At 30.9% G+C, this 23799-nt stretch overlaps 5 protein-coding genes across 17 annotated transcripts; all 5 read left to right on the forward strand.

The window, feature by feature from the left end:
* Positions 1-8: 8 nt before the first annotated feature.
* LOC126868770 (odorant receptor Or2-like) lies at positions 9-9940 on the forward strand. Of its 6 annotated transcripts, none has more exons than XM_050624575.1 (6): positions 9-375; positions 1395-1837; positions 1900-1999; positions 2064-2174; positions 2273-2428; positions 2530-3879. In XM_050624575.1, the coding sequence occupies exons 1-6, from the start codon at positions 10-12 to the stop codon at positions 2584-2586; spliced, it is 1233 nt and encodes a 410-aa protein (XP_050480532.1). In that variant the 5' UTR covers position 9; the 3' UTR covers positions 2587-3879. The 6 variants fall into 6 exon arrangements, with proteins under 6 accessions (XP_050480532.1, XP_050480537.1, XP_050480536.1 ...); XM_050624580.1 differs by having other exon boundaries at positions 1395-1561; XM_050624578.1 differs by lacking the exons at positions 9-375; positions 1395-1837; positions 1900-1999; positions 2064-2174; positions 2273-2428 and adding exons at positions 5040-5482; positions 5545-5644; positions 5709-5819; positions 9612-9767; positions 9861-9940 and having other exon boundaries at positions 2605-4249.
* An 847-nt stretch (positions 9941-10787) lies between these two features.
* LOC126868768 (odorant receptor 13a-like) lies at positions 10788-12716 on the forward strand. 2 transcript variants are annotated; one of them, XM_050624572.1, is made up of 6 exons: positions 10788-11165; positions 11372-11814; positions 11884-11983; positions 12089-12199; positions 12283-12438; positions 12524-12674. In XM_050624572.1, the coding sequence occupies exons 1-6, from the start codon at positions 10788-10790 to the stop codon at positions 12575-12577; spliced, it is 1242 nt and encodes a 413-aa protein (XP_050480529.1). In that variant the 3' UTR covers positions 12578-12674. The 2 variants fall into 2 exon arrangements, with proteins under 2 accessions (XP_050480529.1, XP_050480528.1); XM_050624571.1 differs by having other exon boundaries at positions 12283-12716.
* Positions 12717-13029: 313 nt separating this feature from the next.
* Positions 13030-15634, forward strand: LOC126868775 (odorant receptor 13a-like). The gene is made up of 6 exons (XM_050624585.1): positions 13030-13659; positions 14033-14475; positions 14597-14696; positions 14760-14870; positions 15129-15284; positions 15383-15634. Exons 1-6 carry the CDS (start codon positions 13291-13293, stop codon positions 15437-15439), a joined length of 1236 nt encoding a protein of 411 aa, XP_050480542.1. The 5' UTR covers positions 13030-13290; the 3' UTR covers positions 15440-15634.
* Positions 15635-15778: 144 nt separating this feature from the next.
* Positions 15779-23159, forward strand: LOC126868765 (spatacsin). 7 transcript variants are annotated; one of them, XM_050624564.1, is made up of 23 exons: positions 15779-15891; positions 16095-16423; positions 16490-16656; positions 16720-17076; positions 17155-17958; positions 18036-18208; positions 18279-18553; positions 18631-18801; positions 18870-19094; positions 19184-19375; positions 19444-19563; positions 19633-19807; positions 19889-20112; positions 20180-20340; positions 20415-20733; positions 20794-20962; positions 21036-21392; positions 21447-21602; positions 21680-21828; positions 21908-22015; positions 22090-22383; positions 22443-22762; positions 22843-23159. In XM_050624564.1, exons 2-23 carry the CDS (start codon positions 16142-16144, stop codon positions 23042-23044), a joined length of 5400 nt encoding a protein of 1799 aa, XP_050480521.1. In that variant the 5' UTR covers positions 15779-15891; positions 16095-16141; the 3' UTR covers positions 23045-23159. The 7 variants fall into 7 exon arrangements, with proteins under 7 accessions (XP_050480521.1, XP_050480522.1, XP_050480517.1 ...); XM_050624565.1 differs by having other exon boundaries at positions 15805-15941; XM_050624560.1 differs by having other exon boundaries at positions 15817-16034.
* Positions 23160-23283: 124 nt separating this feature from the next.
* On the forward strand, positions 23284-23747 carry LOC126868773 (uncharacterized). Its single transcript, XM_050624583.1, has 2 exons — positions 23284-23526; positions 23582-23747. Exons 1-2 carry the CDS (start codon positions 23313-23315, stop codon positions 23740-23742), a joined length of 375 nt encoding a protein of 124 aa, XP_050480540.1. The 5' UTR covers positions 23284-23312; the 3' UTR covers positions 23743-23747.
* Positions 23748-23799: the final 52 nt, after the last annotated feature.

Genomic DNA, 23799 nt, shown 5'->3' on the forward strand with positions numbered 1-23799 from the left:
TCCGCGAATATGCATCCGTCCGTTCGACGTCGGACAGATCCACCGCAAAACACAAACTACGAAGAAGATATCGTTTACGTGACGAAACACAACAAATGGGTCCTGAATTCCATCGGGATGTGGCCTGCTGTGTTAAAAGGGATTGGCAAATTTATACCAAAAGTCGTAATCGGTCTCAGTAATATCGTGTCGTTTCTCAACGTAGTGCAGTGTGTGCTATACATTACATTGGAAGAAAACGATCCTTTACTACGACTGAGGCTCTTAGGCTTGGCTTGCTTCGCTTCAATCAACCTGATGAAGTATTGGGCTTTGATAGCACGCAAAACGAATATCGAATATTGTATCGAGCAAGTGCATACAGATTGGAAGCAGGTCAGTCGCGCAAGTATATGTGAAGGGCTCAATGGAAAAGAGAAACTCTCCTGGTTATAGGTATTAGGATACCCACTTGGTATACACTTATTAGAAAACATGTTAGAAAAATAAAGTAAGTGCAAAATAAATAGCACGAGGAGCTCATAATTTATACCACATATCACATTTTTTATACAGGATGGTTGGTAACTGGTGATACAAGCGGAAAGGGGATGATTCTATGCGAAAAAAGAAGTCGAAAATATAGAATAAAAATTTTTCGTTTGAGGCTTTGTTTTCGAGAAAATCGACTTTGAATTCTCGCTCGGAACGCGTGGGGTACGTTATAACGGATCTCACTCGATGGAAAAATTTAAAAAAACGAAAAAAATTAAAAAAAATGTTTATTCTATATTTTCGACTTCTTTTTTCGCGTAGAATCACCTCCTTTACGCTTGTACCACCAGTTACCAACTACCCTGTATACAACGTAAGTATCCTAATACTTGTGGCTGGCAGTGTACACGTATTTTGTGTAAAAGCAAGATAAATACCTTACAGAAAGTAAAGATACGTGATAAACATATTTACCTAGAAAAAATTTTTACAAGTTCTCACTATATTAAAACTACAAATGGCTATAAAGAATGTTTGCACAAATCCTTCTTTATGTTATATTGTATTATATTGTAAACTACACTCGCATATTATGGAGCATTTTTATCACATTCTACATATTTCATTTTTTAAAAATACGTAGTACTATGATACGGAATTTAATATACTCAAATCCAATTAATCTGTATGTAAATGTTATAATATATAAAATGGGATGCAAATACTGTTGTAAACACTGTACATATAATAAAACTGTTAACTCTAACAACACTTTAAAGTCCAGAAACATACTGGTTTCTGTGATAAAATGTGACTTTACTCACAATTTCCCCAAATTAAAATTTTTCTCTCAATCACTTATTTATAAACATGACTCAGTAGTATTATTTATAAAAAAAATTGTAAAAATTATTTGACAGGTAGAAATCCAAAGAAATCGCATACTGATGTTAAAATACGGAAAGGTGGGACGAGATCTGACCATATACAGTGCCGTGTTCATGTATAGCGCTGAAATATGCTACGTTACAGTCATGCAGTATGCAATGGGATTGAATATGAAAGAAAATAATCGTACAATCAGACTGTTAGTGTATCCTACATATAGTGGATTTTTCGATGCTCAAAAAAGCCCTGTCTATGAAATTGTATACGTTCTTCAATGCATGTGCACATTTTTGTTTAACTCCGTAACAGTTGGGTGTTGTGGATTGGCTGCACTTTTTGCAACACATGCCTGTGGACAGATTGATATCGTCATATCTCAATTAGATGATCTGGTCGAAGGAAAATTCTCCGAGAAAAATTCTAATCCGAACACTCGACTGATGGAAATCGTAAAACATCACATAAGAATTTTAAAGTACGAAGGTAAAGTAAAACGTTGCGTGATACTGACCAAACACATATCGCGTACTATTGTAGATTTTCTGCGATGATTGAAACGGTTCTGCAGGAAGTGTGCTTTTTCGAATTCGTTGGTTCCACGTTTGTAATATGCTTGCTCGAATACTATTGTATAACGGTACGTTCTTATCGCTGCTGGTTTGTATTTCTAGGAATTTATGATATTCTTATGTCGTTAGTAGGATTGGCAACAGAACGATAACATTGGTCTGGCAACTTACTCGATGCTACTAGTATCCTTGACGTTCAACATGTTCTTGTTATGCTACATTGGCAATCTTCTAATAGATAAGGTATTTTGTAATACTCAACTCTTTTCAATATAGCAAAGTAATCAATGTACAAAAATGTATTAATCAATTTCACTTGTTATTCGTCATTTATACTACAGAGTACTAGCGTCGGAATATCCTGCTATATGATTGACTGGTACCGCTTACCTGTCAAGACAGTTCAAGATCTCATATTGATCATCGCTATGTCGAATAGTCCGGCAAAAATTAGCGCCGCCAGAATATTTATTTTATCTCTGCCTACTTTTGGGAATGTAGGTTTTTATAAACGTTACATCTATGATTTGCATGTTCAAATTTTATGTAAATCGAACTTTTTATCTTTGGGTGATTAAATATAATTTTATCTTTTTAGGTTCTAAAGACATCGTTCGCGTATTTAAATTTCATTCGGAATACCATTATCTACTAATTTCACAATTATTCTATTAATTTCATATGTCTAAATATGTCTAGAAAAGTAAATAAATAAATGTATTATGAAAGTATTCTTTGCTAGTTAAATATATATTGTATAGTGTACATTATTTTTTTATTTTGATACTGATACATAACATTTTGATAAATATGTACAGTGATTTTGATAATAGCTTATCCTGGTAGAAGATCGCAGAAAATGACAACGTATTACAATTTGTTTGTTTGTGAAGTCATAACGAAATATTTACGTATATATATTATATGTATTATATTTATTCATCATTTTTTATGTCTACGTACAATCAACAATCATAGCTTCTTACATGTGGAGAAACATTACCCAACACCATAATCGTTCCTGCTAAGTAGAAACGCCACTTTGTAATAAAACATGCCAATCCTCTTAATTCGATATCCGGATACAGTGGTTCAGGTTAACGAAGACGAAGGTCGAGAACTTGGGTTTCCAGATGTAAGTTCTTAACAAATTCGATACTAGACAGATGTATACAATTTATGCACTGCTTTATGTTTGATGCTTTATGAATGAAGAAACGAACTAAAGAACTATTTCCGTCGGTCACGCGATGGTTTCTATATCGGTCTGCATTCTGCGTTTTGGGACAGTAGCTAGCAACAGAAGTAAGATTTTGCTGGTGTTGCGAAATACTATTTAACGCAAGGCTTTGATACTAAGTTACAAAATGTGTCGGTGCTGGTACTACGGTATGAGATGTTTCCGGGTCAGTGATCATTCCGGACCGTACGTAAGAGTGGAGATAATTTTGTAAAATATCTGACAAACAATATTATTGTGTTAAAATGACATAAGCTCAGGTATGAAATCAAGATTAATTTAAAGTAGTTTTACGAAAAAATACAATTAAAATAAGTCTATAAATACACTATTTTTTAAATTATTGCTTTCTTCAGTATTACATAACCTGTAATACCTATATAATTTTTAATGAAAGATATGTACATGCTTACTTTTATTGTTAGTTTCGTGGCATTCGGGATTTCAGTGTTCCACAAATGTCTCATAATCAAATATGTTCCGTAACTTCGAAAGGCTCAGGCCTCTGGTCTAGACAGAAAGTTAGATTCTATACCCGTTACCAGTTAGTTATTCACTATAATTACAGACTTTCGCTACATTGATGAGTAATAATCGATCTTGAATTGCTGCGTGAAATGCACGCACGCGATATCCCGGGCGCAAACTCATCGCTCTTACAATCGATGCTCCTGAACTGTCGTAAACAGTCGTTTTCCATCTGTCCGCGAATATGCATCTCTCCGTTCGACGTCAGACAGATCCACCGCAAAACACGAAGTACGAAGAAGATATTGTTTACGTGACGAAACACAACAAATGGGTTTTAAATTCCATCGGGATGTGGCCCGTTGTGGCAGAAGGCATCGACAAATTTTTACCAAAAATCGTAATCGGATTCAGTAATTTGGTGTCGCTTTTTACGGTTGTGCAGTGTATACTACATATTATATTAGAGGAAAAAGATGCTTTATTACGACTGAGGCTCTTGGGATTGGCTTGCTTTGCTTCAATCAACCTGTTGAAGTATTGGGCTGTTATAGTGCGCAAACCGAACATCGAATACTGTATCAAACAGGTGCAGACAGATTGGAAACAGGTCAGTCGAGCAAAGAATAAAAGAACGAAGCATCAATGGAAAAATGATGGACACTGCTACTTATCAGTATTAGAATACTCACTTGTTACACCATTTATTAGAAATTCTAGCACATTTTATTTAATTTAATATTTTACTTTATAAGGTACATATGATGTAAGTAAAATAAGGTTTACAGAATATGAAATTATGAAATACAAAAATATGTGATAACTGTAGAATAAAAATAATGAGAAGCACACAGCAATCACTTTGTATTAAAAAAAAAGACAAATAGCTACAGACAGAAGCAATACGTGATATACGAAAATTTTTTATCTAGAAAATTTTTTCGGAAACTTCCAAACTTTTATAGTTACAATTGGCTACAAAGAGTACTTGCACGTACCTTTATTTATGTTTAAACTACATATTAAACTACATATTAAACTACAAATTATACGCATATATTATGAAGTGTTCTTTATCATGTTTTGTATATGTCATTTTCGTAGAATCAAATTTCTGTAAGTATATGAGAATACGTAATATTATGACGCGAAACTTAATATACTTAGTTCTAATTAACTAATATGTAAATGTTATAATATATATAATGGTATGCAAATACTTTTGGAGACACTGCGCCAATAAACGTATAGTATTTTACTGTCTAGAAGTACATAGTATGTATGTAATTAAATGTAACTCTTCCCACAACTTTCCCAAATTAGAATCTTGTCGCTTGCACCACTCCTCCAAACAACTCACTTATAGTGTTGTTTGTAAAAATGTAAAAATCATTTGACAGGTAGAGTTTCAAAAAAATCGCATGCTGATGCTAAAATACGGAAAAATCGGCAGAGATCTGACCATATATAGTGCCGTGTTCATGTATAGTGCTGGCATGTGCTACGTTACGATCATGCAGTATGCAATGGGAATGAGTCTAAAGGCAAATAATCGTACGATCAGAGTGTTAGTGTACCCTACGTATAGTGGATTTTTCGATGCTCAGAAAAGCCCCATTTACGAAATCGTGTACGTTCTCCAATGTATGTGCACATTTGTGTTCAACTCTGTGACAGTTGGGTGTTGTGGATTAGCCGCACTTTTTGTAACACACGCCTGTGGACAGATTGATGTCGTCATATCTCAATTAAATGATCTGGTTGAAGGAAAATTCGCCAAGAAAAATTCTGATCCGAACACTCGACTGATGGAAATCGTAAAACATCACATAAGAATTTTAAAGTACGAAGGTAAAGTAAAACGTTGCTTGATACTGACCAAACACATATCGCAAACTATTGTAGATTTTCTGCGGTGATTGAGACGGTTCTGCAAGAGGTGTGTTTTTTCGAATTCGTTGGTTCCACGTTTGTAATATGCTTGCTCGAATACTACTGTATAACGGTACGTTCTTGTTACTGCTGGTTTGTATTTCTAGAAGTTTATGGTATTTTTATGTCTTTAGTAGGATTGGCAACAGAATAATAAAATTGGTTTGACAACGTACTCGATGCTACTAGTATCCTTGACGTTCAACATGTTCTTGTTATGCTACATTGGCAATCTTCTAATAGAAAAGGTATTTTGTAATACTCAACTCTCTTCAATATAGCAAAGTAATCAATGTACAAAAATGTACTTATACTACATACTAATGTCATTTATACTACAGAGTACTAGCGTCGGAATATCCTGCTACATGATAGACTGGTATCGCTTACCAGTCAAGACAGTTCAAGATCTCATCTTAATCATTGCCATGTCGAATAGTCCGGCGAAAATTAGCGCCGGTAGGATATTTCTCTTATCCTTACCCACTTTCGGAAATGTAGGTTTTTAAAAATATTTTGTTTATGATTTGCATGTTCAAAATTTATACAAATCGAATTTCATTTAGCGGTATATAAATGTAACTTTATCTTTGCAGGTTCTAAAAACATCATTCGCGTACTTAAATTTCGTCCGGAATACCATTATGTACTAATTTCACAATTATTCTGTTATTTTCTTGTATTCAGTTGTAGAATATTGAATAAAGAAATATACTGTAAAAACATATACAATACTAAAATATACATTATTAGACAGTTAAAAATCTGCATTAGATCAAGTAGTAAATATTGTAATTTATATTACGTCAAGACCATTAAAAACATGCTTTTTAAAAAGCTTTCTATATCTATGGAAATTGAATACGAATATTCGCTTTGCACACTGAAGTAAAATAGTTATCTAGAATTAAAGTGCTATGCCAAATTGTAAAACTTAAGACTGAATTGTTGACTTCTTTTCGAAATGAAGGTGCAGATGATTTTGTAAAATCTCATACAAATGATATTCAGTGTATTAAAATAACAATTTAACAGATATCTTTAATTAGTTAAATAGCGCCAATATAAATATCCAAACGAAGAATCAAAATATTTCGACATCCACTTACAAATACCATTTCAGAAACAAGTAACTCTTTGGAAAAATCACATATTACAAAAAAATACAAGAGATATGATTCTTCCGCTTCGTTCCGCTTCCGCTTCGCAACTAAAAATGTTGAGGGAACTATTACCACTAAAACTTTTAACGCTATTGAAAGAGAAGAATACAAGTTATCTCCCTTCTTTAGATATGAAGAATTATGACCTGTTATAAAATCCATTTAGCGCAGTTAATTACAAGTTTTTGTTACACAGAAGAAGAAAAATTGATTAGCTTGTCAACAGATCGCACTTTCAAAACGATGAGGAATGTTGGATTTTTGCCCACAAAAAATACCAAACTATCTTCACAAGGACATTAAACATCCTGTTACAGTTTTTACCATCATACTTGTGTGAGCCAATAACTAATATAAAGATTGAAAACATTATTAACATAAACGAAGAAATGAGAAAAGAAATATCATATATTAGATCTAACATTACTGAAATCCACGAAAACCGATAAGCTCAGGTATGGAATCAAGATTAATTTAAAGTAGTTTTACGAAAAAATACAATTAAAATAACTCTATTTTCATAAATACACTATTTTTTGAATTATTGCTTCTTTCAGTATTACGTAACCAGTAATACCTATATAATTTTTAATGAAAGATATGTGCATGCTTACTTTTATTGTTAGTTTCGTGGCATTGGAGATTTCAGTGTTCCACAATTGTCTCTTATAATCAAATATGTTGTGTAACTTCGGAAGGTTAAGACCCTCTCCCTAGCCTAGGCAGAAAGTTAGATTCTATACCCGTTACCAGTTAGCTATTCATTACAATTACAGACTTTCGCTACATTGATGAGTAATAATCGATATTGAATTGCTGCAGGAAATGCATGCACGCGATATCCCGGGCGCAAACTCATCGCCCTTACAATCGATGCACCTGAACTATCGTAAACAGTCGTTTGCGATCTGTTCACGAATATGTATCCCTCCATTCGAAGTCAGACCGATCAATCGCGAAATCCAAACTACAAGGAAGACATTATTTACGTGACGAAACACAATAAATGGATTCTGAATTGCATCGGAATATGGCCCACTGTGTTAAAAGGCATGAGTAAATTTTTGCCAAAAGTCGTAATCGGATTCAGTAATCTTATGCCGTCTTTCATCATAGTACAGTGTGTGCTATACATTGTATTGGAAGAAAAGAATCCTTTATTGAGACTGAGGTTCTGTTCCTTGGCCTGGTATTCTTTAATCAACCTGATGAAGTATTGGGCTCTGATAGCGCGCAAACCGGATATCGAATACTGTATCAAATGGATGCAGACAGATTGGAAACAGGTCAGTCGAGCAAGTGTATGTGAATTACTCAGTGGAAAAGTGATAGACATTGCCGGTTCTAAGTATCAGGATACTCACTTGTTTGTACATTTGTTAGAAAACTTTATCACATTTTACGATATTTAATATGTTACATCATAGGGGATATATGGTATGAACGAAATAAGAAGTTTATAGAATATGGAATTATTCAAAAATTATGAAATAATTGGAAAATAGAAATAATGATAAGCACACAATTTGTATCAAATATCATATTTTTTTTTATATATAAGGCAAATATCCTAATATGTACTTACGGCTGGCAGTGTAAGTGTATTTTACATAAAAACACACTGAAAACATTTTCAGTGAAAATTTTAATATATAATATGATTATATATAATATTTCAATTTCGTAATATCATATTTTTGTAGTCGTATGAAAATATACGAAAACGAAATTTAATATACAACGGCGTGGCGTGAAAAATGTTTTTCGTACCCACTGCATGTGTAGTAAAGTATTTTACTGTCTAGAAGCACGCAGTTTTCTGTATTAAGATGCAATTTTATTCACAGTTGTCGTAAATTAAAATTGTATCACTAGCACCACTTTTTCTCTGGACCAGTCATTTATAAATGTGATTCAGTACGACTGTTTTTTTTTTTATATAAAAGATGTAAAAATCATTTGACAGGTAGAGTTTCAAAGAAATCGTATGCTTATGCTAAAATATGGAAAAATTGGTCGAGATCTGACCATATACAGTGCCGTGTTCATGTACAGCGCAGGCATGTGCTACACTACCATCATGCAGTATGGAATGAGAATGAGCCTGAAGGAAAATAATCGTACCCTCAGAATATTAGTGTATCCTACATATAGTGGACTTTTCGACATCCAAAAAAGTCCCGTATACGAAATCGTGTACGTTTTCCAATGCATATACGCGTTTACGTGCCTCTCTGTGACAGTTGGGTGTTGTGGGCTGGCTGCGCTGTTCGCAACACACGCCTGTGGACAGATTGATGTCGTTATATCTCAATTAGATGATCTGGTCGATGGAACATTCTCCAAGAAAAGTTCTAACCCGGACACTCGGCTGATGGAAATCGTAAAACATCACATAAGAATTTTAAAGTACGAAGGTAAAGTAAAACGTTGCTTGATATTGACCAAAAACATATCGCGTACTATTGTAGATTTTCTGCAATGATTGAGACGGTTCTGCAGGAAGTGTGCTTTTTCGATTTTATTGGTACCACGTTGCTAATATGCTCGCTCCAATACCTTTGTATAACGGTACGTTCTTGCTGCTTCTGATTTGTGTTCCTAGGAGTTTATGGTATTTTTATGTTATTAGTAGGATTTACAACACAATAATAAAATTGGTCTGGCAACATATTTGATGCTACTAATAGGCTTCACGGTTAATATGATGTTGCTGTGCTATATTGGCAATCTTCTAATAGAAAAGGTATTTTGTAATATCTCAATCTTCTCAATATAACAAAGTACTGGTCACTATGAAAATTTATTAATCAATTTCGTTTATAATTTATTATTTACTATGGAGATATTGCTATAGATATATATTATTTGCTATAGAGTACTAGCGTCGGAATATCCTGTTATATGATTGAGTGGTACCGCTTACCAGGCAAGACAATGCAAGGTCTCATTTTGATCAGCGCCATGTCGAATAGCCCGGCGAAAATTAGCGCCGGCAGAATATTTCTTTTATCTCTGCCTGCTTTCGGAAATGTAGGTTTTTACAAATAGCTTTCACAAATTAATTTGAACATTTTAATTAAATTTTCATTTGATTAAAGATTGAATGTAACTTCACCTTTGCAGATTTTGAAGACATCATTCGCGTACTTAAATTTTGTCCGGAATACCATTGTGTTATAATCTAATAATTATTCGGTTATTTCCATGTATCCAATTGTAGAATAGTGAATAATGCAATATGTTGTAACAACATTCCTTGCTACTTAAATATATATTACATAACATACATTATTTTTTTACTTTCATTACGATACATAGCATTTTGATAAATATGTACGGTGAATATTATTAAATATCATTAAAAATGTTAACATATAAAAATTTATTAGTTTGTGAAATCATAAAATTGTGATATCATGCAGATATATTAAGGTAAAGATAATATATTTTATTAATCGTTTTTAATTACTCGACGCCATGTACACATTATATTATATCAAATCACAGGCACAATAATTTACTATGTTCACATAGAACAAACAGTCACGATCTATTTTCATGTAAAAGAAGTCAGCATTTAAAAATATCGTTTAATATTAACTAGCACTAATTGTGAAATTAAATAAACAGTAACGTACTAGAATGTAAATAAATTACAAAATATATATTAAGCTTTCAAACTACTTTTTTTAACAAAGAAAAAGGAAAGGAATTGCAATGTATTTTATTAATAAATTACTCACCTATATATATTGTCATTTTACATAAACACACATACTATACACAAAACGATATTGTGTTTTCTTAACATCAGCAGCTTTTAATCGTTGTGCATTTATGGTCCAACCTGTTCCACTCGTGTTTGGACAGAAAGTTAGATTCTATAGCATCGTAAGTTAGCTATTCACTACAATTACAGACATTCGCTACATTGATAAGTAATAATCGATTTAAAGTTGTGCAAGAAATGCACGCACGCAATATCATGAGCGCAAGCTCAACGACCTTGCAATCAATGCACCTGGACTGTCGCGGACAGTTGTTTTCGACATGTTCACGAGTACTCGTCTCTCCACTCGTAGTCGGACCGATCAGTCGCGAAATCCAAACTATGAAGAGGACATCATTTACGTAACGAAACACAATAAATGGGTTTTGAATTCCATTGGGATTTGGCCGGCTATGGTGGGGGGTATCGGCAAATTTTTACCAAGAATCGCAATCGGACTAAGTAATTTGATATTGTTTTTCACCTTGGTACAGTGTGTGCTACACATTGTATTGGAGCAAAAAGATCCTTTGCTAAGACTAAAGATTCTGGGCTTAACATGCTTTTCTTTTATCTCTCTGATGAAGTATTGGGCTCTGACAATACGCAAACCGAAAATCGAATATTGTATCGAACAGTTATATGCTGATTGGAAACAGGTCAGTTGCAACAAGTATATCTGTGTAACCCAGTGGAAAAGTGACAAATGGATTGCGAATTTTTATATACTCGTGAGAAATTGAAGCAAACTTCTGCCTAGATCTTAGCCTTCTAATCCTAGTTTTCCGAATTATATGAATTTGCATAAATGTTGGTAGTCTAATAATATAGATATATGTAACTGCATCATTTTTTCAATTGACAGATAGAATACCAAAGAGATCGCAAGTTAATGCTAAAGTATGGGAAGATTGGACGAAGACTGACCGTATACAGTGCTGTGTTTATGTACAGCGGTGGCATAATCTATCACACGGTCATGCAATATGCGATCGGATCGTACGTCGATGAATTTAATCGTACGATCAAATTACTGGTGTATCCTACGTACAGTGGTCTTTACGACGTTCAAAAGAGTCCCGTTTATGAACTCGTGTACATTCTCCAATGCATATGCGGATATGTGTTTGACACTGTGACAGTTGGAGCTTGTGGACTGGCTGCACTTTTCGCAACACACACCTGTGGACAGATTGATGTCATTATGTCTCGACTGAATGATTTGATTGATGGAAAATTTTCCAAGGAAAATTCTAATACGAGCGTTCGACTGATGGAAATCGTTGAACATCATATAAGAACTTTAAAGTACAAATAAGGTTGAGGTGAAGTAAAATGATATTTATTATTAATTAAATACATACAGTGCTATTGTAGATTCTCTGCGATGGTTGAGACGGTTCTTCAAGAAGTGTGCTTTTTAGAATTCATTGGAACAACGTTTGTAATGTGCTTGCTCGAATACTATTGCATAACGGTACATTTTTCTTGCTACTAATTTATATTTTCGTATTTCATTTTATCGGTATTGTTATATTTATTTTTATTCTGCTAATTTATAATATTTATATATTTTTAACAGGACTGGCAACAGAACAATAAAATTGGTCTGACAACATATTCGTTATTGTTAATATCCTTGACGTTCAATATGTTTTTACTATGCTACATTGGTGATCTGCTGATTGAAAAGGTATTTTTCGTTATATTTTTATTCGTAATCTATAATATCTTATTACGAAATTTTGCCTATTATTTGCATTATTTATATTACAGAGTACTAACGTCGGAATATCCTGTTGCATGATAGATTGGTATCGCTTACCAGCCAAGTCAATGCAAGACCTCGTTTTGATCATCGCAATGTCAAATAATCCGGCAAAAATTAGCGCCGGCAGAATAGTTAATTTATCCTTGTCTACATTCGCAAGTGTAATTTTTTACAAATATTCTAACTATTCAAAATTGATTTCAGCTATTTATCTGTTGACAATTAAATGTAACTCTATCTTTACAGGTTCTAAAGACGTCATTCGCGTACTTAAATTTCCTCCGAACTGCCCTTGTGTAGTAATTTAATAATTGTTCAATTTCCCAATATTTTGGCGTAGATAAATAAAAAATTATATCGTAAATATATTCAGTCCTGTTTAAATACTTGATATTCTCAAATATTATTACAGGTTATCCATTGAATATATTATTTTTATAGTTTGATAATGATATATGGCATTTTGATAACCGTATATGTATAATTGTTCTCGCAGTAGCTTAACCAAATGGCAAAAAATCGCGAATAACATCGACATATTGATATTTATTTACTGAAATCATACTAAAATATCAGAGTAAAGACATAATGCATTTTATCATTGCTATTTAATTTCAGCCACGTAAATTATTATGTCTATTACATTTAGAAATATTTTCTGCGTACTAAGTGACGAAAGAAACCACATACAAATTCCAAAGTATTTTATTTATGAGTTACTTACTCACGTATTTAAATATTACTATTTGCCACAAACGTATACGCTATACTCTTTCTTAACACTACAAGTACTTAATCGTTGTGCACTTCTTATTCTCCAACTCTCTCCACTCACGTCTAGACAGAAAGTTATACTATAGCTTCGCTATAATTTCAAACGTCCCCTTCTCTGATGGTAATCGATTTCAAGGTAATGAAAGAGATGCACGCACACAATATCACGAGCGCAAGCTCAACTTTCAATCAATGCTACCGAACTATCGTAAACAGTTGTTTTCAAGCTATCCGCGAATATGCATCTCTCTATGCAACATAAGTGTGATTACACACCGCGAAACCTGTACTATAAGAAAGATATCGCTTATGTAACCAAACACAGCAAGTGGATCCTGCAATCCATTGGCATTTGGCCAGCAGCAGTAGGAGATGTGAAAAAATTTCTGCCAAAAATCGCAATTGCACTCAGTAATTTTGTGTTACTCTTCGCCATTATTCCATGCATTCTGCATATCATATTCGAAGAAAAAGATACTATAATGAGATTAAAATTATCCGGTTTACTGAGTTTCTGTTGTACTTCGTTGATGAAATACTGGGCGCTCACCCTTCGCAAACCGAGGATCAAAGGCTGCATCGAACAGGTGTGCATTGACTGGGAACAGGTCAGTGAATTAACACGTTCATCGATTCTCATTGATTTTCACTAATTTTTCGTGCACGAGAATTGTATCATTTTAAATTAAAAGGAACAATGAAATATATAATTAATTTCTATACCGTTGCGTATCACAAAATATAATACGTATTGCGTGATATACGTATTTTCTTTATCGTGTATACATACAATCATCATATGGTTATCATCGATGATCGACAACGCGTGAACGCGTCAGAGAAAACTCTTGACTTTGAAATTTTCCATATCTTCGTAACGATGAATAAATTCTAATATTTCTACTACATAAGTTTCATATTTTATATTTCATTGAAGTTAAACCGTTTAGTGTTTCGTTAAGGGGACGTCCCTACTGGCAGGTGGAACTACATAAGGATCGCGAAATAATGTTGAAATACGGGCGAATGGGTCGAAATCTGACAATAATCTGCGCCGTATTCATGTACACCGGCGGAACAATCTATCACTCGATTTTACAGTACGCGATCGGCACGTTTGTCGATGAACGTAATCGTACAATCAAACCTCTGGTATATCCTACATATAGCGCGTTGTACGACGTTCAGAGTAGCCCCATTTACGATCTAGTGTACGTTATTCACTGCATGTGCGGATACGTGATGTATTCCATAACTGCCGGTGCTTGTGGATTAGCCGCTCTTTTCGCAACACACACCTGTGGACAAATCGACATCATTATATCTCGATTGAATGATCTTGTCCGTGGCGAATATATGAAAGAAACGCTTAATTTAAATGCGCGATTGATAGAAATTGTTGAACGTCATTTGAGAATTTTAAGGTACAAACAAGTGATAAATGTATTAATATTAATATACATAATATAATTGATATAAAGAAGTCTTTATACATGTCAGTGAGTATAAAAATAGTACATGATATTGTATTATAACCGATTATAGATTTTCGGCAGCAGTAGAAATGGTGCTACAAGAAGTATGTTTCCTAGAATTCATTGGATCCACCTTTATGATATGTCTACTCGAATATTATTGTATAACGGTGCGTTTCTTTTTATTTTCGTTATAATATCCTATTATATTCATGATTGCTTGTTCATAACAGGATTGGGAACAGAGTAATACCATCAGTCTTACGACATATACAATGTTACTAATATCTCTGACATTTAACATATTTATATTGTGCTATATCGGTGAACTCCTAATAGAAAAGGTATATTTTCACAATTTACTAAAAAATACAATATACTTTAAAGAATCAAACCGTTCAAAGTACTTCTATAACTTTTCCACTTGTAATATTATTAATAAATTTTTATCAAATTTAATTTATAGCTGATAATTTATATAAACATATAGATTAATGATTCCTCGAGATAAACTATTATTTTTTACAAAAATTTATTAGTAACTTGCTCAGAATATGTACTTATTTTTTAATCTATTGTTCTATTTCTGATTTTGATCATAGAGCAGTAATGTTGGATTGTCTTGTTTCATGATCGACTGGTTTCATTTACCGACTAAGACAATACACGGTCTTATTTTAATCATTGCTATGTCGAATAATCCGGTTAAAATTACCGCAGGCAGGATAGCTGATTTATCTTTATCAACTTTTGGAAGTGTAAGTGATTAATAATATTTAACTAATATTTAAATATTTGCATAATCGTGGATTTAAAAAATCATCTATCGGTCATAAAAACTACTCTGTCTTTGTAGGTTCTCAAATCATCACTGGCGTATTTAAGTTTCCTCCGGACTATTGTTATGCAATAATTTATTAATTTTTATGTACTTTTATAGTATTTCCAGTAGAGAAAATAAAACAATAAGACATAGCAATATTTTTTATTATCTTAATGCAATTTATGACATAGTGTTACCCAGATGGTACTATGTGGTCGTTCATTATCAGCAAAGTTATCAGCTTCTCAGCTAGTCGACCTTTAATTGAGAATAAACATGAATATTTTCGTTTTATACATTCATGATTTAAAATGTACAATTGGAAATGCAATTTACACGTAATTTGTGTGTAATTGGTTGAAATCTTATACTTTATTTATAGTCAATACCATCAATCGATAACAAATGTAATTATTTCATTATTCTCCGTGACAGCATGATAAGAATCTTTCTTAGTTCTTATTGTCATCAAGCTTGACATTTCGCAAATGTAAAACGTTAAACAACGTTTATTGCATAGTATACAACAACAATGTACATTTGTATGTCATATATGTATTTTGTGTATAGATAACAGCAAAGAGAAAATTTTGTATGCTAATAGTATTGTAGTTTATAATTTTATATCTAATAAAATAACGTAAAAACTTTTTAAGTGTTACAGTAAAATATAATGTAATGAAAAGTTAGTAACAATATGTTACAAAACCTAACATAAATTGTATTGAAATCTATATTGTTTCAGCAAAATATTATGATACAGGTATATTATAAAAAAAATATATTAACAAGATGGCAGAGAAGACAATAGTGGGAGGCATTCCGATTGAATGTTTAACCGGAGAACCTGCAATTATTTGGTCTGGTTGGCGTATATTAGGGGACAGAGAACTTGTTAGAGAAGCCTCTGCAAAGGGCACTCACATTAATCTTGCTTATAAATGTCTAGCTTATAGAAGAAGATGTTCTATCGAAGATGCTCAGCATTATTTCAACAAAGAAGTTGAAACTTGGATTATAGAACTTCTAAAGAAACATCAAATTTACAGGGCCTCTCATATTTTAAATAATATGGTATATCAAATTTTAAGTACTGACAAGCAATATATTATTCTTTACATTAATGTAGTTTTTTTATAGGATAAAAATCCAATGGAATATATATTTAAAGTTTGTGTAAACTGCAAGGATTTTACATTAAGAAATTATTTATCGGAATATCTAATAAGTGTTGCACACTTTGAAAATAAATATATAGATTCATGGAATATAATAAAAAGTATTGTAGAATTTGAACAAAAATATATGTAAGTTTCTTCATAAATAATCAGTTTAAATAGATCAAAAGGTAAGAAATACCATTTGTTTAGGGTTGAAGATGGCTTGAGCTCTTCTTTATGTATAGAGGATATTATAAAATTACCAGAAGATATAAAACAAGCATTATGTACTGAATTATATTTTTCTATAACTGAACAATCTCTTTTGAAAAATGTAACTAATATTGTGCTATGGGATTATTTACTGTCAAATAATAAAATCGAACTAATGAGATTTTGGATTGACATTTACTATGGCAATGATACAATAGAAGAAATAAACGAAATTAATGAAGAATACAAGTCGTTGTTTCGTACTTTGGATATAGTACCAGATATGATTGAAGCTATTGATTCTTCAGATGCCAGTACTCTTATTAAAGATCTAGCAAAAAATCATTTATGTAGGTAAGTCCATATAAAATACATTTGTTATGAAATATATTTAAATATTTAAATATTTATTTATTAATATTTAATATATAGGTATGGCGTATTTGTAGAGAGAGAACAACGTGATGTGAAATTATTACTAGCACGTATATTTGCCAGTGCAATGACAATAGCAGAATTTAATACAATATTATCATATAAATCTTGTAATATTAATAAAACTGAATTTATGAAGAAAATTGACAAAGAATTGTGTCTTGCACATTGCTTGAGTGAAACAAGTACTCAGGAAGATGAAACCAAGATCATTGAATTGTATGATGTATTGACAAAAATGTGTGAAAATCAAGAACCGTTACAAGATATATTAACAGAAGGAATTTTTAAAACAATTTACTATCTTTCTGATGATGTAACCGAATATTTGAAGCAAAATTATTTGATAGTTTTAGTATTGATATTTTCATACCAATCTAGAGAAAGTGCAATATGCAATCAAGATAAAGGCACAGTACTAAAAAAAATTACTCTAAAAAGTATATTTACAAGTAAAAATCCTTTGCAATTATGCAACTATGATATTTCGAATGAAGTTCTTCAGAATACATTAAAACAAGTGCCAATTCTTGAATCCATCATAAAAAAAGAACCAAAGAACAAAGTTACAATGTATGAATTATTAGATGGTTACAAAAATTTAAACGTTAAACAATTATATAAGTGGCGTTTTAATAATGAACCAATGCCTCATTTTTCTAATGAAACTCTTGTTAAAAAATATGGATATACAGAAGATTTAACATATAAATACTATTTGAAAGAAGCCCGTCCTAATATGGCTATATTTAGCTTAAAACATTCCCAAGGAAAACTAATTGGAAATGTTTCTTCTAGAAGGTAAAGAAGAATTATATATTAATTCATGTATTTATGTATTTCAGAATATATTATGCACATTTATACTACACTTATAGGAAATATAAAGCGGCTCTGTACGCGCATAGTCTTGCCTTACGAAATTTAGAGAAACCCGAAATTTTACATACTTGTATTTCTTTCATGGAAATATTAGGTATCGATTCAGAAAATTTAAGGCTGCATATAACCGTGGCAAATTATATTTATAAACAGATTAATATTCCTATTGGTAATTATGTTCATTGAATATTTATTAGAATTAGTAATCATAGATCTCCAATATATTTTTTAATTGACAGGAAATTTACTAGAAAATATAATATACAAAAATGAAAATGATTTAAAGACTGTAATGTCTTATCTTGAAAGTAGTTTTCAAACAAGTTGTACTGAAAGTTCAATTAATGATAGTCAAGAGTTCGTAAATGTATTAAAAATATGGGATGTTATTGTACGATTTGCAGCAGCACACAACTTTGCTTTCCCAATCAGCTTTTTAAAATTTTTAGCAAGTAAAAATCACTGGTTTGAATTTGTATTAGTTTGTCACATCTTTAATTATCCCCTGAACCAGGTAATAATTTTGAATTTTAATTAATTTATACAAGACTTCTGAAATTAAAAGAAAAATATGCTCTTCATTGCTTTTAGATATTGGAAAATATAGAACATTTTGAAAACACAATTCTCAGAGAACATTTATTAACTTGTTTGAGTAATATTCAACTCACTAAATCTCAATTAGCTGTATGTAATGAACAAAAGATAAAATCACGAGATGTTAGACAATCATTATATTACAAAATTGGAGTTAAACAAAGTGTAAGTAGTAAATGTCATATATTTAAAACATATTTTATTAAATACTATACTATATCGTTATTAAATAGGTATCACCCAATTATGATTCACCAGTCTCAGCAGATTTAGCAAGCACTTATGATTCTCATAGTATAAATGAATATACTGTAAATGATAACATTTGTTCTCCAAATGATGATTTGTGGTTGATTATATTGAAATGTCTCCAAAGCCCAGATCCACCTGGTGCTTTAATCAATTCATCCCGGTTAACTTCAAAGCCTTTCCTTATAGTTTTAGCATCCTGTTATGAGGTATTTTATATATTAATAATTTCATATTTTTCTCAACTATAAAATTTTCCAGAACATACCATGCTTTTCTTATCGAATATCTTTTTTAGCCATCTTCAATTGCAGCATATTGTTATTCATGGATGGTAATATCCACCACAGATAAAGAAATTCTTTCTAATTATGAAGAATGTTTAAAACAACAAGTATGGACAGCTAATCAAGTTTATAACTTATTGGATCAAATGGTAACATATGGATATATTACTATCGTTAGTAAAGCTTACAAAATTTTTATGCCTGTAAGTATACTTTACCTTTATATGAATATCCTGTTTTATCTTATTTTCCTAATACAGTTTGATTGTAGGAAAGTCTCTTCAATTTATTTTTTGACTTTCTCATAGAATGTGTAATTTATGGTGATTTTAAAAGTTGCCAACAAAAATTATTGGATTTTAAAGCACAATGTGTAGATCTCAAATGTAATGTATGTATCAAGCACTATTTCAATATTTAACAATTACGTGAAATAATATGAGAATTATGTATTTTTCAGGAAGCTATAGATTGGAATTGCTCAGATACCACATACTTGAATAATTTATACTGGATTGCAATTGTTACAATTAAATGCCTTATTGCAACACTCGCTTATGGTCTAAGAAGTACACATCTCCAAATAAAATTTCTCGAAATTTTGATAAAATGTAACTTTTATAAGAATTTTCCAGGTACTGCTATCTTGTATGAATTATTATTTCAATAATTAATAATGAAAATCAGATATAAACTAATTTCTTTGTTCATTACAGATTTCGTTCCAATCTTTCCATTTTTGCTACAAGTTATAAAAATTCTTCAAAAAACAAATGTCGCATTAAATTTTGCGGCATTTACGGTATCAGACAATGTATATAATTTTGATACAGAAATTCATAGGTGCATTAATGATTTAATAAGAACTGAAGATTATACTAATGCATTAAAATTATCAAATGTAGCGGGATTTAATTCGTCTGAAATAATCTTAGCTCAGGTATTATCTTATTTTTTATATAAGTACAAGTTTTCATCATTAATATTTTAATTATTAATACTTTTAGTGCCGAAGTAAATTTAAATATTATATACAAAAAAATGAGAAAATTGAAGATAATTTTTGGAACGAGTGTGCATTAAATTTTAAAAAATATAACATTTCATATGAAAAAGCAGCAGAATTTTTTGTTGAGCATGCTGAAAAAGTTACTTCTCATAAAGAAAGGTATGTGATATTTTTTATCTAGAGACATCAATGACATATGGATTTAATCAAATATGAAATATATGTTTTAACAGATATGAAATATTAAAACTAGCTTTTGAAACCTTAAAGAATATTGAAACAGAGCAACAAGATATTGATGTCCTTGAAACAGCAATGTGGAAATCATGTATGTTAGCAGGTCCTGAAAATGTGCAATTAGATGATGGACCTTATATCTTCAATAAACTAAAAACAGAATTGTTATCAGGACTAAATGAATTGAAATTTGGCTATACCTTAAGTAACATACAAGAGAAAAATGCAATTGAAAGTTTAATTAATACATTAATTGACTTAGGTAAACTGGATACAGCATTAAGAATAAGTACAATTTTTAATTACAAACATAAGGTAAATTTCATTAAACCTTTATTAATAAATATGTATTAACTGTTTTAATTATAATTGTAGGATTTACAAATTCTGATGTTATGTTTGAGTTTAGCAGAAGGGGAAATTTCACCAAATGATTTAAATATTGAACAACAAAGTCTTCTGAAAGAAGTAAATAAGAATAAACAACAAAAATACAATGCCTTAAAGAATCGTGGTTTACAAAGATTTTCTTCAGCTTCTTCATGTATGTCTAATTTATACTCTCATCGCAACAAATTATTAACTAGCACATATTTATAACAAAACTTTGATTACAGTGATCACTTCAATCAGTACTGAAATGAATAAACTAAAACATGAAGATGTTCATGGAATACAAATGGAGTGTTTATCAATTTTAGAAAAATTATTTAATATCCTGGAACATGGAGTAGACATATGTCTTCGCATTGTATTATGTTATAAATTAGCCATGCAACTGGAAAAAAGTTATCAGTTCTTGTTAATGTTAAACAATCCAATTGAATTTTTACAAGAAATTACAGAAAGTGATAGTATTAAAAATAAATCTGAAATTATTAATGATATAGTTATTGCATACAAAATAAACAATGATGATGTTGCAACATTTTTGGCTGAAAATATCACTCTAAATATTAATCGTGCAGTAGAAGGTATGTAATGATATTGTAAATTTATACACGGTTGTAAAAAGTTTGCTTTTGTAGATGGATATGAAAATAACGTTTGCTTGTGGGGATATTCCTTAAATACAAATTTTCGTGTTATTATGGAACTATGCAATGATGTTTCACTCCTTGGTTGGAAACTCTTAAAAACGGCAAATAAATTGCTTGGACATTCTCATGGCGAAAAAACAAGCGGTACTATACTAAAATATAATTATCATTACATTCCTATAATAACTAAATTTATTATTAAAACCTTTTCTATTGTTTAGCATTTATTCTGAAGACGATTGCAGAATTATTAATACGTGCTCATGATTGTTTTACAACTTCCTGCAATATGGAAGGGATAGCATCAGTATTATGTAAATGTCAAATTTTCGCAAATGTTTTGCAGAATCTTAAGTATTGGACATTACTAGTACGTTATTTTACAAAAATTAAATAAACAAAATTTTATACACTGTGCTTAAAAAATATATAATATCAAACAATTTTAGGTACGTCTTGTAACAGGTGTTGGTCGTTTCACAGAAATGAATTATGTATTTCAAATTTTAAAAGAAAATGATCAATTTGAATTTTTACTTGGAAAAGGATTAAATAAGGTTTCTTTACGCTTCTTATTTTTCTAAATACATATATAAATACCATATACAATATTATATTAAACATGTTATAGGTAATAGGGCTAGAAACAGCAATTTTGGAATTCCTGAAGCGTCATTGTCCTGAAAATAAAGAACTTTTTACTCTGGTAGCTTTACATTTTCGATTATATCATGAACTAGCACATATGTGGAAAAATGAAGCGGAAGATATAATTAATACGATAATATCAGATGCTACAAAAGATCTTATGAAATTGCAAAGTACTGTTCAACATGAAAAAAAATTCATCAAAACTGAAAATATTCTGAAACAGTTACACTTAGCTGTTACTAATTATACTCACGCAACAGAATACTATTTACAGGTAAAACATTATCTAGATTATTTGCATAAATAAAAATTTATAATATGAATATGTTATAGGCTAATAAATTAAATCTTGCTAATCAATGTTCTGATCAAGTACAATTAGTTGCTCTCCAACTTTCACTTTTTAATACTGTGTCTTATAATCAACAAGTAATCTGTATACTTAATTTAAAACCTGGAGATATCGATAAAGTATTATGTCATAACTTAAGCTTCTCTCAAGCTTTTGTTGTCATTCATGCATATAATCATCACGTAGATTGGGCTAATCTGATTTATAGCCATTGTATATTAAATGGAGAAACAAAATATTTGAAAGATTTTATAGCAGTAAATAAGCTCACCCCTAGTCTTGTAAGAAATTGTGTACGCAGGCAAGTTAATTATTGCTTTAAAGAAATAATTTATTTTTGGACATTTCTTTCCATTTTAATCATTATTAACTTTATTATAGGTACAGACTGGAAAAAAGCATTACTCATACTATGACAGATAACATGAAAATATTAATTTCTGAATTGTCAGATGTGGAGTGTAAATATGTATTAGCCAGTCAACTGGGATTTAAAGGTATTGTAGAAACAATGCTCAATAATCCTATGATAGGTGCATATCTAAAAGACACTGTATGGAAAAAAGGATATAATGCTATTTAAATATTTTCTTTAAATTATACATTTCCTATAAACATTCATAAACGTTGTAACATCCAAAGTGTATATGTATGTTTTTATTACTGTTTTTGAATAAATAAATGTTTTTATATATTTATATCGTCACCAAATTTCTTTATTTTTTCAACTCAGAATATATAGGGTGACCCCACTGTGTATAAACTTTTAATTATACTCAAAAACAACAGAATTATTTATTGAGCTTCATATTTCTAATGTGCAATTTAATGTAAAATTTAAGACAATAATCATGGATAAAAATATATGTTGTAAAAAAATCTTATGGGACAGTCAAACAGAAAAAGCAGCAGTTCTTAAATTGGACGTATATATAAAAAAACACGAACAAAAATTCGGAAAAATATTATTCCAAAAAATGTTGTCACGAAAACAATTAAAATTACTAAGACTTATGCATAAATTAATGAGAGCTATCGAGAAAGCAGAGATTGATAAACAACAAGGTACAATTTTATAATATTTTCAGATATTATTTTAAAATTTCATTATTTTTTTTAGCATTTCAATTGCTAAAGGCATCTAACGATGCAATAAAAACAACGATTTCTACATTTCAAGATTCAATGAAACGATACAAAGAAAGCGTGAAAACGGAATTTGCAAAACTCGATTGTTTAAGTACAAATCGACTTTTAAGTATTAATTGTACATATACATAATTTATCAATGTTGAACAAGTATATTATAAAATACCTAAAAGTAAAATATTTTTTTAA

The sequence above is a fragment of the Bombus huntii genome, chromosome 8 (genome assembly GCF_024542735.1).
Source record: "Bombus huntii isolate Logan2020A chromosome 8, iyBomHunt1.1, whole genome shotgun sequence".
NCBI lineage: Eukaryota > Metazoa > Arthropoda > Insecta > Hymenoptera > Apidae > Bombus > Bombus huntii.